The sequence below is a fragment of the Pongo pygmaeus genome, chromosome 12 (genome assembly GCF_028885625.2).
Source record: "Pongo pygmaeus isolate AG05252 chromosome 12, NHGRI_mPonPyg2-v2.0_pri, whole genome shotgun sequence".
In the NCBI taxonomy this organism is placed as follows: Eukaryota; Metazoa; Chordata; class Mammalia; order Primates; family Hominidae; genus Pongo; species Pongo pygmaeus.
In genome coordinates, this window is record NC_072385.2 from 104,734,773 (window position 1) to 104,747,865 (window position 13,093).

General features: G+C 43.6%; 1 protein-coding gene across 1 annotated transcript in view; it reads left to right on the forward strand.

Annotated features, from left to right (window-relative positions):
- ALK (ALK receptor tyrosine kinase) overlaps nt 1–13,093 on the forward strand; it is a 731,594-nt gene that overhangs the window by 707,672 nt on the left and 10,829 nt on the right. The window contains exons 24-26 of the mRNA XM_054476638.1: nt 843–940; nt 5,084–5,176; nt 7,710–7,811. Of these exons, the coding sequence (XP_054332613.1) occupies nt 843–940; nt 5,084–5,176; nt 7,710–7,811 (293 nt within the window). The remainder of the gene's footprint in view (nt 1–842; nt 941–5,083; nt 5,177–7,709; nt 7,812–13,093) is intronic.

Below are 13,093 nucleotides of genomic sequence, written 5' to 3' on the forward strand. Positions count from 1 at the left end.
GGTGCTGTGGGAGGGTGAGATCCCTGTCTCTGGAACTTCAACAACGTGACTTGGGGAAATGGTGAAATCAACATGGAACAACACAGTGCCTCAGACACTGCATGCGGCTGAGCTGCCGCACACATCAGGGATTTAGGAATTAAAAGAGAGGCCAAGATGGGATGTCGCCTTCTGAAAAGGCTTCATTGTGCTCAGCAAGGCTGTCCAGGAAGCCAAGATAGGATGTCCCCAGAGGGGTAGGGAGGTGACATCTCCTTTTGAATGAAAGAGACCTCATGCAGAAAAGCTTGAGATAGCTCATAATTGCCCGGCATTTCCCAAAAGCTTTTCTTTTTCAATCAATTTTAGCGCTGGATCTGCTTGAAGAAAATTAGTTTTAAGAAATATTTTAAGACATTTAAATCGAGGATTTTTAAAACTCCCCTATTCTCCCCGTGGTTTCCTCACAAACTTGTTTATAAATTGGGGGTATTCAAATGCTTATGAAGATTGGGGTGAGAGAATGTGCACAATAAATTAAAAGGGAAAGAACACCTGCTCCAACCTAGCTTCCCGGAGTCTGGGTGTTCCGAGACTTCGCTGCACGCTGGCATCATATTATCTGGGAAGACTTCAAATGTACAAATGCTATGCCCACTCAGAGAGGTCTGGGTTGGGGCCCAGGCATCCAAATTTTTTCAAATGCCGCCAGGTGATTTCTAATGTGCAGCCAGGGCCGAGGCCCCTGGTGTAGCTGCATGTTCATGGTCTGCCTCCTTGTGAGCACTGGAAGCCAGCATTTCAGATTTCCCTCCTCTCACTGACAAGCTCCTCGTCAGTGGCCTGCTTCTGTCTCCCCACAGAGCCAGCCCTCCTCCCTGGCCATGCTGGACCTTCTGCACGTGGCTCGGGACATTGCCTGTGGCTGTCAGTATTTGGAGGAAAACCACTTCATCCACCGGTGAGTCAAAGTGACTGTGCTCTTCCTGCCATCCTGTCGCTGTCTGTGTGCTTCCCTGCAGATCTCAAGGGCTCACATCTCTCGCTTCAGAGCAGAATACTAGGTCTCCCTCCAGAGCTGTTTGGATGTAGGATGATTCAGCTTTGTTTTGTTGTTTTTTGTGAGAGACAGGGTCTCACTTTGTTGCCCAGGCTGGTCTCGAATTTCTGGGCTCAAGTAATCCTCCCACCTCGGCCTCCTGAAGTGCTAGGATTTCAGGCATGAGCGATGGCTCCTGGCCCCTTCAGCTTTGTCTTTGAGATGGTAACTTATTCTATCAGGGTTTCACTTGCCCGTTACATAAAACAAGTGTCATAAAATATCCTTGCCAGGGCTGGAGACCTATAAGTTATTCTTAACCTCCTGTGAGGACCCCTGCCTGTATCTTGAATGTTCAAGTCCTATATCACTTTAAGGCTTCTCCCCCATAGAAAACTGGGCTCCTTATGGGGAAGTTAAGGAATTGCATTTTTGACAATGGGTGGCTTATAGGCAAGGATGCTGTTTTATTCATCTTTGTGTACCTGGCATGGACACAATGTTTGTTGGATACATTAATTTTTTCTAAAATACTCTCTGAAATGAAGCATAATGATGATTTTCATTATTTCTATACTTCATTTCTTCTATTATAATCATTCTTGTGTTTAAAAGCTGTATGGACTGGGACATCATGCTATGAACATCATATATCATGTATGTCTTTCCTTGTGAAAGCTGATGACTTTCTCAGCTGACAGCTTGAAATCAGAAAAGTAAAACAGATCATCAGGCTCTTTGCAAAGCTCTTCCTTAATGATTTGCCTCTAATGTAGTAAATAATAACCTGGTGAACTCACAATAATTTATTAACACATGTCTTCAAAGAGTTTAAGGCATGTTCATAATAATTAAAATATGTAAGTACAAAATAGGAAATGAGAGATGTTGTAAGAGCTTAGAAATAGAAAATTATCATGCCTGTAAATCCCAGCACTTTGGGAGGCCCACATGAGGTTGGGAGTTCGAGACCAGCCTAACCAACATGAAGACACCCCATCTCTACTAAAAATACAAAATTAGCTGGGCGTGGTGGGGGGCGCCTGTAATCCCAGCTACTCAGGAGGCTGATGCAGGAGAATTGCTTGAACCCAGGAGGCGGAGGTTGCGGTAAGCCAAGATCACGCCATTGCACTCCAGCCTGGGCAACAAGAGCGAAACAGCATCTCAAAAAATAAATAAATAAATAAGAAAAAAGAAAGAAAGAAATAGAAAATCATGCAAATATATAACAAGTTATGCTTTCTCCCTAATAAAAATGGGGAAATGAGAGGTCAGGAAGTACACTTGCCTAAGTTCCAAAGTCACTCCTAATATGAGGCAATCAACTCTCAGAAGAGCTTATCCTCTTACTGTCACTTCATCCTTTTGGCCTTCAGTTCTCCCTCTAGCTTCTACCCCTTTCCAACTTGCAGGTCATGCTGCTTCATACAAATAATGGAAGCAAAAAAGGAGCCGGGCCCAGCTCTGTCATCTGCTCCTTCTAAGAGTCTATCAGTTCTGTTCTTTTTTTAAGGTAGTTTTTCAGCCCTTTCCCCCGCTCCCCAGTCCTGTTCTTGTCCTTTGCGTTGTACCCAGAACTTTCCATAAATCTCAGCTCTGGGCTTTGCCATTCCATTGCTCAGTCGAGACAAAGCTGTGCTCTTTTGGAAGTCATCCTTGGTTAGAGTCATCTTTCCATCTTTGTCCATGTGCTTTAAGTCTGGACTCCTCCGAGAGCAACCTGTGTTACCTTGGTGGCCAGATGTCTTCCTTCACTTAGCATTGGGATCTTTTCTACTTTTTTTTTGTTTTTTTGTTTTTGTTTTTGTTTTTATCTCTGCCCACATTGGTCACCTTAGCATACAGATTCTCTGGCTGAGGGATCACTTCCATTTGTCCTCTGACCTTTTGACATCTCCTTCCCTACAGTCACAAGACATTTTGATGATACCCAATGCTCTGTTGTTATGACGTCAACAGGATTACATTCCCTCAAGACTCCTGTCACTTCCATATCTGGAAATAGTTACTGAAGGTTGGAATTAGATCCCAGAGTAATCGTTTATTGCTCTTTTCTCCTTTTTTAAGAAATTAAATTGTCAAACACCAAATCAAGAAGGTATCAGATGATCTGTTTTAAGCAAAAGAAAGCTTCTGGCAGAAATTGTCCATCTCAATCAAAGCTTTTCTTCTGGGGTAATTTGGTCATTTGTATGGAAAAAACATCTTTTACATGTTCTAACTAGCTAAGAGGTCTACGGTACATACCCACAACAGAGTTGCCTCGAATTCTCTCTCTCCCTCCACCCTTTATCTGCTCTTAAGATTCATGGACTTCCACACATGTATACTTTTACGCTTTTGGAATTCAGAGTGGAACTTCCTCACCAGATCCACATGCTTCCATTTTTTTAAAAAATTAGATCTTTTTCCTTTGGACATGGTTTATTGCCATTTCATGAATGATGTGTCATTCTCCCAACTCTTGGTGTGTTCTATATATTGCATTTACCTTCTTGCCATTAAATTCACGATCACTTTTTAAAACAACCATTCTGTACACATCAGTGTAAAGACTTTTCTGGAGCCATAAATATTGTTCCTGGTCTACTTTGCCATATTTCTCTTGAGAATTAATGGCTATACAGCCAACTATTTTTCTTCCTTTTTGATGTCATATGTGTTATGCTTTTATGGTTTTATGGGGGCATTTTATACACCACCTCAAAATTCAACTTAAACCTTCTGGATCAGGTCAGCAGCATTAACAACATGAATCTCCTATCTGAACCCATTATTCTTGTATCCTCAGCCATGATCCCCAATCATGATCCTATTTTTTAAATAGTATCCTAGTAGCCAGTTGGTTCTCTAAGTCCTTTCTCAACCTAGGATCAGAACGATCATGAAACCAGTTGAACATGAAAACAGCAGCTGTGCTCCCTAAGTACATCTTGTTTTTTTCTGCACAGGACCTTAATATTATTAGAGACCCATCCCAGACTTCTTCTGGCTATATCCTTCATTCCTACATGCATGACCAGAATGATAAGCAGAGAGTAGAAGCTGATGAGTCTTGGACAGCGGTTGACCATGCCTCAGAGGCAGGCTACAGGAAAGCAGGTCATCTATAGTCAACAGCAGAGATGACAACTTTATCACCTGAAAGAAGCAATTCTTCGGCCATGTAGCTTAACAAGGGCTTTAGATAAAATCATGGACAAAAGAACCATAATGGCTTATTTTTAAAAATAATAATAATAACTTTGAGAGGCCGAGGCAGGTGGATCACCTGAGGTCAGGAGTTCAAGACCAGCCTGGCCAACTTGGTGAAGCCCTGTCTCTACTAAAAATACAAAAAATTAGCCAGGTGTGGTGCTGCATGCCTGTAACCCCAGCTACTTGGGAGGCTGAAGTAGGAGAATTGCTTGAACCCGGGAGGCAGAGGTTGCAGTGAGCCAAGATCGCACCACTGCACTCCAGCCTGGGCGACAGAGCAAGACTCCATCTCAAAACAAAACAAAAAACTAGAAATATTTGTGAATATCTTAATCTACTTGAATTTGATTTCAGGGAAGTCATGCTGTTCTAAAACACTTTTTCAAACTACTGGCAGAAACCAATCCATGGTTTGTACCAAATCTGTCTAAGGCCAGATAGCATTCCTTATGGCCCTATGTTATCTACTTTTAGCTTACTTTTTAAAAAATAACATGAGGACAGTAATAGCATCTTGTGTCTTATAAGGTTGTTGTGAGAGTTAGATATGAAGCACTTACAACAACACTTAGCACATAGTAAAAGGCCAATAAATCCTAGTTCCTAATATGATGCATTTCATTATGATTGCCCCATTAAACATTTTTAATCATTTCCCCTAATCCTTTTCCATTTCTTTCTTAGTTGTGAGGCCTAGAATTGTTAAGGCTGTTTCTCTCACACTGAAGTATACTATACTAAAGGAAATATAGGGAAGGGAAGGAACTATTTAAACTTCAGCTTGGAGATAAAATCCTAGTGATGGCCGTCGTACACTCGTCTTCCTAGGGATAAAATTAGGAAATGCATTTTCTTTCTTACCAGAGACATTGCTGCCAGAAACTGCCTCTTGACCTGTCCAGGCCCTGGAAGAGTGGCCAAGATTGGAGACTTTGGGATGGCCCGAGACATCTACAGGTGAGTAAAGACTGCCTCACCCCTCGAGGCCTGTCTCTTCCACCTCAGCCCCTCAAGCGAATGGGGTGTGGCTGCTTGTCCCTTACATCATCTCCTGGTACCCTGTCAACTTTCCACCTAAAATTTCACTAAGTTCCTTTTCAGGATATGGGAAACCTTAATTAGTGACCATGCCCGAAGGCCTAAATCTAGGATCACACTTCCTGCAATAATTGACACCAAGTTCTTTTTTTTTTTTTTTTTTTTTGAGACGGAGTTTCGCTCTTGTTGCCTAGGCTGGAGTGCCATGGCACGATCTCGGCTCACCGCAACCTCTGCCTCCCCGGTTCAAGCAATTCTCCTGCCTCAGCCTTCCAAGTAGCTGGGATTACAGGCATGCGCCACCACACCCGGCTAATTTTTTTGTATTTTTAGTAGAGACGAGGTTTCTTCATGTTGGTCAGGCTGGTCTCAAACTCCCGACCTCAGGTGGTCTGCCCACCTTGGCTTCCCAAAGTGCTGGGATTACAGGCGTGAGCCACTGTGCCCAGCCAACACCAAGTTCTTAATTAGGTTGTCCATTGATTCCAACTCTAATCTGGCCATGCTCTGAGACATGGGATAACTTGGATACTTGATGTGGAAAGACCTTCAGAGTGAGCTTTATTGAACTTCCTCAACTCCTCTTCTCAGTACTCATGAATTCTAAGTGGCTATGGCTTCTATCACCGTAGACACCTGCATCCCAGATTGGGCAGAATGCAGGGCCTAGCTCATTGCTCAGCTTTAGCCAACCCAGGAGATGTGGAGTATAGTGCAGAACCCATCAGTACTTAGTGCAGCCTTATTTTTTTTCCCTGTCACATTTTCAAGGCTACATTTTAAAAATTATGTTTTTTTTTCAGTTTTAAAAACTAATACTACTTTAATTGTACTTTTTCTCACTCTTCTCTTCCCAGCCTCTAGTTCCTTTTTTTCCCTGATTATTTACAACACTGACTTGCTATGTGAGCTAAGCAAGTCCCTCCTTGCATGGGATGACCCCTTCCCTAACTCACAGGGGTAGAGAGAGGAGCAATCGTTATATGGAGCTTTAACTCTTTGGGGAGTAAGTGAAACTGATCCAGACACCACCCCTTAAGGCCTCCATCAAACATGGTAACAGTCCCCACAGGGGTGAGCATGCTGAGGCTATCACGTTACCACGGGGCAGCAGCACGTGGAAGATGTAGTAAAGACATCTCTGGAGCGTCTACCACTGCTATCCGTCGCACTCCTCTCCTCTGCTCCACTTCACCTTCTAACACCACCCACAAGCCCAGCGTTCCTTCCTCTCCTTCCTCAGACTACCCTGGGACTGCCTCTCATTTCAAATACAAATGCTGCAGCATGATTCCTCGAGCCCTCTGTTATCTGACTTTTCCTTCCCAGGCTCAGCTCTGACAGCTCCCAGCTCCAGGCTTCAACCACCCTGAGTTACCTACAGTCCTTCGTTCCCCACCTACTCTGCACTTTGTGCAATGGCACGGGTCAGGAATGGTCTTCTGGGAGAGCGTCTTTTCTACTCAGCTCCATCAGTGCCCGTCTGTGAAGCTTTCCCTGTCCCTGACCCCTGCCTCAAGTAGAATGAATCAATTCTTCATTTGTGTCACTGAGCCTTGCACATACCTGCATTACTGTATGTGTTTTCTATATTGCAATGCATATATATCCATTTCTTCCACTAAACAATATCCTTGGGAGAGAGAGACTGACCTACTTATGTCCTCAGCACATGGCAGAGTACCTGATACATACTAAATATTCAGTACATATTTATTGAGGTAATTAATTAATGTCAACAGCTGGCAGGAAGCTGCCTCCTGTAACACACTCACACAGGAGAACACCAGGCTAGACATGCAATTGGCCTAACAGGCAGATGAGTTAATTTATTGGTTTTTATCAGTGAGTTGCATTAATGACATTACTGACGAAAACTAATAAATTAACTCATCTACCTTGTAAGCCAACTCCACGCCTAGCCCTGTGTTCTTTTGTCTGGGTGTGTCATGGGAGGCAGTGTCCACACAGCTGTCTAGATTACTGGTTGATTGCCTATACTGAACTAAATGCTGTGTGAGTGTCAGAGGATCCAAAATGATTAAGACACAAGCCCTGCTCTCAGTTCTCCCATTTTGGATCTTGCATTACTGCAGATCATCAGAAACACACTATACTTATAAGGTTGGAGTAATGTTATTCACTGTGAGCTATAATAAACAAAACCCAACAGAGAAAGCTAAACATCTGCTAGCACGTATCTTAGTCATTGCATAGATCATTCCTCTCATGCCTCTCGTGGGTTGTTTTGTCTTCTAGTAAATGACACCAAAGTTCTTAACTAAATGATCTGTGTGTCCCTGCTCTCCTCCTGAACCGCCAAGGACTCTTGGTTAATTTCAGACCTTTAATGGGTAGACTATATTGTTGCCACTTTCTCAACCTTCTCGGCAGGGCGGATGCTTAGTGCCATCTCCAGATCCTAGTTTGGTTTTCCTCTCCTTCCCCACAGGGCGAGCTACTATAGAAAGGGAGGCTGTGCCATGCTGCCAGTTAAGTGGATGCCCCCAGAGGCCTTCATGGAAGGAATATTCACTTCTAAAACAGACACATGGTAAGTCTGCTATCATCCTCCAGGTATCCCTGCAGCCAAATGATTCTATACTCTAAGCCGGAGCCCCTGTGTTAGTAGGGAGGGAAAAGAGAAGAATCAATATCCCCGACAACAGTGGTTCTCAAATGTGAGCATGTATCAGAATTCATAAAGACTTGTTAAAATTCAGATTATTGGACCCTGCCCTGGGAATTTGTGATTCAGAAGGTCTGGGATCTAGCTGAGAATTTGCATTTCTGACAAGTCCCGGAGTGATGCTGCCATTGCTGGCTGGAGGACCACACATTAACAGCCACATGTAATTTTAAATGGCAGATTGAACGCATGCCCCTCACAAAGTACACATACATACACACACACACACACAGACACACACACATACACACACCAATAAAGGGAATCTTTTAGTTGCATTAAACCCTGCAAGGACACAACAATGACAAAATTTTGGAAACTGAGAAGTCATGAACAAGTGGTACCTTACTGAGAAGACTAGAAAATGGATCTCTAAACCAACAGTCCAGATCCAGAAGCAGGGCTGGTTCCGTCTGCCTGAGAGCCCCAGAAAGGTCCAGAATTTGAAAGTAGGGGTGTAGGCCAGGCACAGTTGGTCACGCCTGTAATCCCAATACTTTGGGAGGCTGAAGCTGGAGGACTGCTCGAGCCCAGGAGTTCAAGACCAGCCTGGGTAGCATAGTAAGGCCCCATGTCTACCATAAATTTAAAAATTAGCCAGGTGTGGTGGTGCACGCATGTGGTCACAGCTACTCTGGAAGCTTGGATGGGAAGTTCACTTGAGCCCAGGAAGTTAAGGCTGCATTGAGCTATGATCATGCCACTGCACTCCAGCCTGGGCAAGCAAGAGAGGGAGAGAGAGGGAGGGAGGGAAAGAGAGAGAAAGAGAGAGACAGAGAGAGAAAGGGAGGGGGAGGGGAGAGGAGGTAGAAGCGGGGGAGAGAAGAAAGGAGAGAGAAGGGAGGGAGGGAGGAAAAAAAGAAGGGGAGGTATAGCAAACAGGAAAATTCATGAAAGGTCTGTGTAAGGAATAACTAAATCCTGTGGCTGAGCCCCTCACCCCTGAAGCTTGCTGGCTGTCCCTTATCTACCATCAGCACAAGACTGGGGCTCTCTCTCTGAAGAGACTGAACTGAAGTCTCCCTGTTCTGGCCCCTGCTGGCCCCTCAGCACCAAGAACACTGGCAACCGGGCAGGAGATCAGAAAATTTCTCTTTGGAGGACCAATGAAGAGAAAATTACAGATACAGTACTGCCAAGTGGGGCACAGGTGCAGTGGGCTGAGTAATGGCCACCCGAAGGCATCAGGTCCTAATCCCAGAGGCCCAGAATTGTTGCCTTATAAGAAAAATGGGTCTTTGCAGATGTGATGAAGTTGAGGATACTAGAGTGGGGCAGCTGTCCTGGATTATCTAGGTGGTCCCTAAATCCCATCGCAAGTATCCTTATGAGAGAGAAGGACCAGGAGATTTCACACACACAAAAGAAGAGGCAGTGTGAGCACGGAGGCTGAGACTGGAGATGCGGCCCCAAGTCAAGGAGGTCCTGCAGCCACCAGAAGCCAGGAGAAGGAGGGAACAGATTATCCCCTAGAGCCTCCAGAATGGACACAGCCCTGCTGACGCCTTGATTTCAGTCCTGTGATACCAGTTTCAGATGTCCGGCCTTCAGAACTGTCTGTTAGAGAATGAACTTATGTTGTTTTAAGCCACCAAGCATGTGGTTTTTTGTTTGTTTGGTTGGTTGGTTTTGTTTTTTACAGCAGTCACAGAAAATTACACCCAGTGAAACAAGCAACCAAGCTGCCCACCAGCCAATGTCTTACACAGAACTTTCTACTGGCTTCTTAATATCTGAGTCTTAAAATATGAACAGACAGCCAAGAATCAACAAACATTTGAGAAAATATTCTAATCTGAAGAAAACAAACATATAAAAAGGAACTTGAAAGAAGAAACATGTACAAAGTTTAGGAAAACTTTTTTTAAAACTATAATATCCTCCAAAAGATCAGAAAAACTATTGCAACCATAAATCGAGGACAAAAGGTTATTTTAAACAATACTTTTAGGAGGATAAGGAAATCCAAGTGTGATAAGAGGTGGCCTCAAGGAGATAGGCATGGCTACCCTGAAGCCTGTGTGGGCTGCGTGTTCTCACTTTCTTCCAAAGAGTACAGGGCTGGGTCAGAGGGGAAAAGAGAAACTTTGCAGTAGAGAGACCTGACAAATAACGACCTCAGCTAGGTGCTCAAGGTCAACCTCAACAGTGGTAAGTCTAGGGGCCAAGCACGGTAGCTCATGCCTGTAATCCCAGCTGTTTGGGAGGCCAAGGTGGGCGGATCACCTGAGGTCAGGAGTTCGAGACCAGCCTTGTCAACATGATGAAGCCCATCTCTACTAAAAACACAAAAATTAGCTGGGCATGGCGGTAGGCCCCTGTAAACCCAGCTACTGAGGAGGCTGAGGCAGAAGAAATGCTTGAACCCTGTAAACCCAGCTACTGAGGAGGCTGAGGCAGGAGAAATGCTTGAACCTGGGAGGTGGAGGTTATAGTGAGCTGAGATTGTGCAACTGCACTCCAGCCTGGGCGACAAGAGCGAAACTCCATCTCAAATAATAATAATAATAACAACAGGGCTGGGTCATGTTGCCAGTATGTACCCCTGATGTGATGAAAATGGTACTGTACTCTATGGTCTTCTTCCTCCCCACATCCCACAACCGCAGTCTAATCATGAGAAAAACAGACAAATCCCAATTGAGGAATATTCTACAAAATCCCTGACCAGATCCTCAAACCTGTCAAGGTCATAAAAAACAAGGAAAGTCAGAGGTGTTGTCATAGTCAAGAGAAGCCCAGAGAAACAGGACAATTAAATGTAATGCGATATCCTAGTGGGATTCTGGAACAGAAAAACGAGATTTAGTGAAAAATAAGGAAATCTGAATGAAGTATGGGCTTTAGTCAGTAATGCCTTAATTGTGGTTCATTAATTGTAACAAGTGTATCGCCCTAATGTGATGCTAAAAGTAGCAGGAATCAAGTGTGAGGTATAGGAGAACTCTCTGTATTCAGTTTCTTCCACGTTTGAACTGTTCTAAGAAAAAAATCTTATTGTTTAAAAATTTGATGACAGAAATGTAATGAAAAGGATGGACTGTGAAGCTAAATAAGCCTTCCAGAAAATAAACCTAAAAAGAGATGGGAAATATAGGAAAACATAATAATTTTTTATTTAAAAAATTAAGGGGTATAGACCAAAAGGTCCAATTAGCTGACAAAATGGGAGTCCCAGAGAGAAGGAACAGAGGAAATGGAGAGAATAAAGACAGCAGAGAAATCATTCAAGATTTCCTAGCACAGGACATAAATTTCCAGAATGAGAGAATTCACCAAGTGCCAATCACCATGGATAAAAAGGGCACATCCTCAGCCGGGCACGGTGGCTCATGCCTGAAATCCCAGCACTTTGGGAGACCAAGGCAGGTGAATCATGAGGTCAGGAGTTCGAGACCAGCCTGGCCAAGATGGTGAAACCCGTCTCTACTAAAAATACAAAAATTAGCTGGGTGTGGTGGCAGGTGCCTGTAATCCCAGCTGCTTGGGAGGCTGAGGCAGGAGAATTGCTTGAACCTGGGAGGCGGAGGTTGCAGTGAGTCGAGATTACGCTAGCCTGGGCGACGAGCAAGACTCTGTCTCAAAAAAAAAAAAAAAAGGCACATCCTCAGGCCAATGGTGATAAAGATTCTGCAAACTTCCATGAAGACAAATTTAAAAATTAATAGTAAAAAATAATACAGATAAAAGATAAGGAATCAAAATGGCATGAAATCACTTAACAGCACCACAGGAAACGTAAGAAGACAATGCATGAATGAACAACAACCTCCACATTTTGAAAGCCTGGCGCTGAGATCATGTCATAAGATGGTGTGGCCACGAATGGCCAGAGCTGCTTTTCTGACCCGCGTTAGATAATGAGAGCAAGAGCCTTTGTTGTTTTTACACCAGTGAGATTTGGTTTTAACCTAACCCAGTGGCTCTCTAAGTGTGGTCCATCAGCACCACCTGGGAACTGCGAATCCTCAGCCCCCACCTCAGGCCTAAGACAACAGAAACTCTAGGGGTGGGACTCTGCAATCTGTGTTTTAACAGATAATTCTGATATGCAGGGAAGTTAGAGCACCAGCAACCCAGGGGATCCAGAGACAGAGAATAACTTAAGCAATTAAGTAATTGTCCCGAACACACCCACATCCTGTGACCTAACACTCCTATTTTTAAGTAAATACATTAGAGAGAAGATGACACAAATAGACTTGGGCGCTGGATGTTCACTTGCAACATTGTTTACAATAGAGAAAAAGCAAAACAAAAAAATAAAAACAAAACCCAACCCAACTACCCTTCAACTAGGAGATGGAAAAATTAACTGTGGTTTACTTATATCATGGAAAACTATTCCGCCGTATAAAAGAAGACACTAAACCTACATATATCAACATAGATAAATCTCTAGAACAGTGTTCAGTGGGGAAAAAGCAAATTACAAAAAGGAGTAGGATATCATTTATATATAACTTTACAATATAAAAAATGTCTAACATAGAGTCTTTATTGTTTGCGCTTTCACGCATTGTTTAAAATTGTGAAACATACAAGTGTAGGATACAGTCTAACTTCAGGGGAGCGGAGAGAGGGAGGTGGGGTCTTTCTAAGTCTTCATAAAGAAAGGGAGAGCTGACACGAATAAGGCAAAAGATTAACATCTAGATACATAGATAACTCTGTTCCTTTTTAAAGTTTCGACTGTTTCACAATTGGAATGCTTCAACAAATTATATAGCTGCAAGGATTAGGAAATGCTCTAAGACAATTAGGCAGAAAGAGGAGGAGCTGGGGTTTTTTTGTTTTTTTTTGGGTTTTTTTTTGGCAAAGGTGGGCGGGGGGAAGCTCCTTATAGGAGGTAACTTCAATATCCGAAAGACAGAAAGGGCAGGCCTTGGAAAGATCTGAGAGAAAGCCTTTCCAGACTGCAGGAAAAGCCAGTGTGAACAGCCAGAGGCAGGAAGGAGCCTAGCTTTCTTGCTGGGGAATGAAATCAAGTCCTGATGGTCGGAGCTAAGGGAGCCCAAGGCCAGTAGGGGTGGAAGGGATGGGTCAGAACACAGACGGCCTTGGAACTCAGATGAGGGGATGTGGATTTTATTCTAAACACCATGGGATGCCGGTTGAAGGGTTGTAAGCAAGAGTGTGATATGATC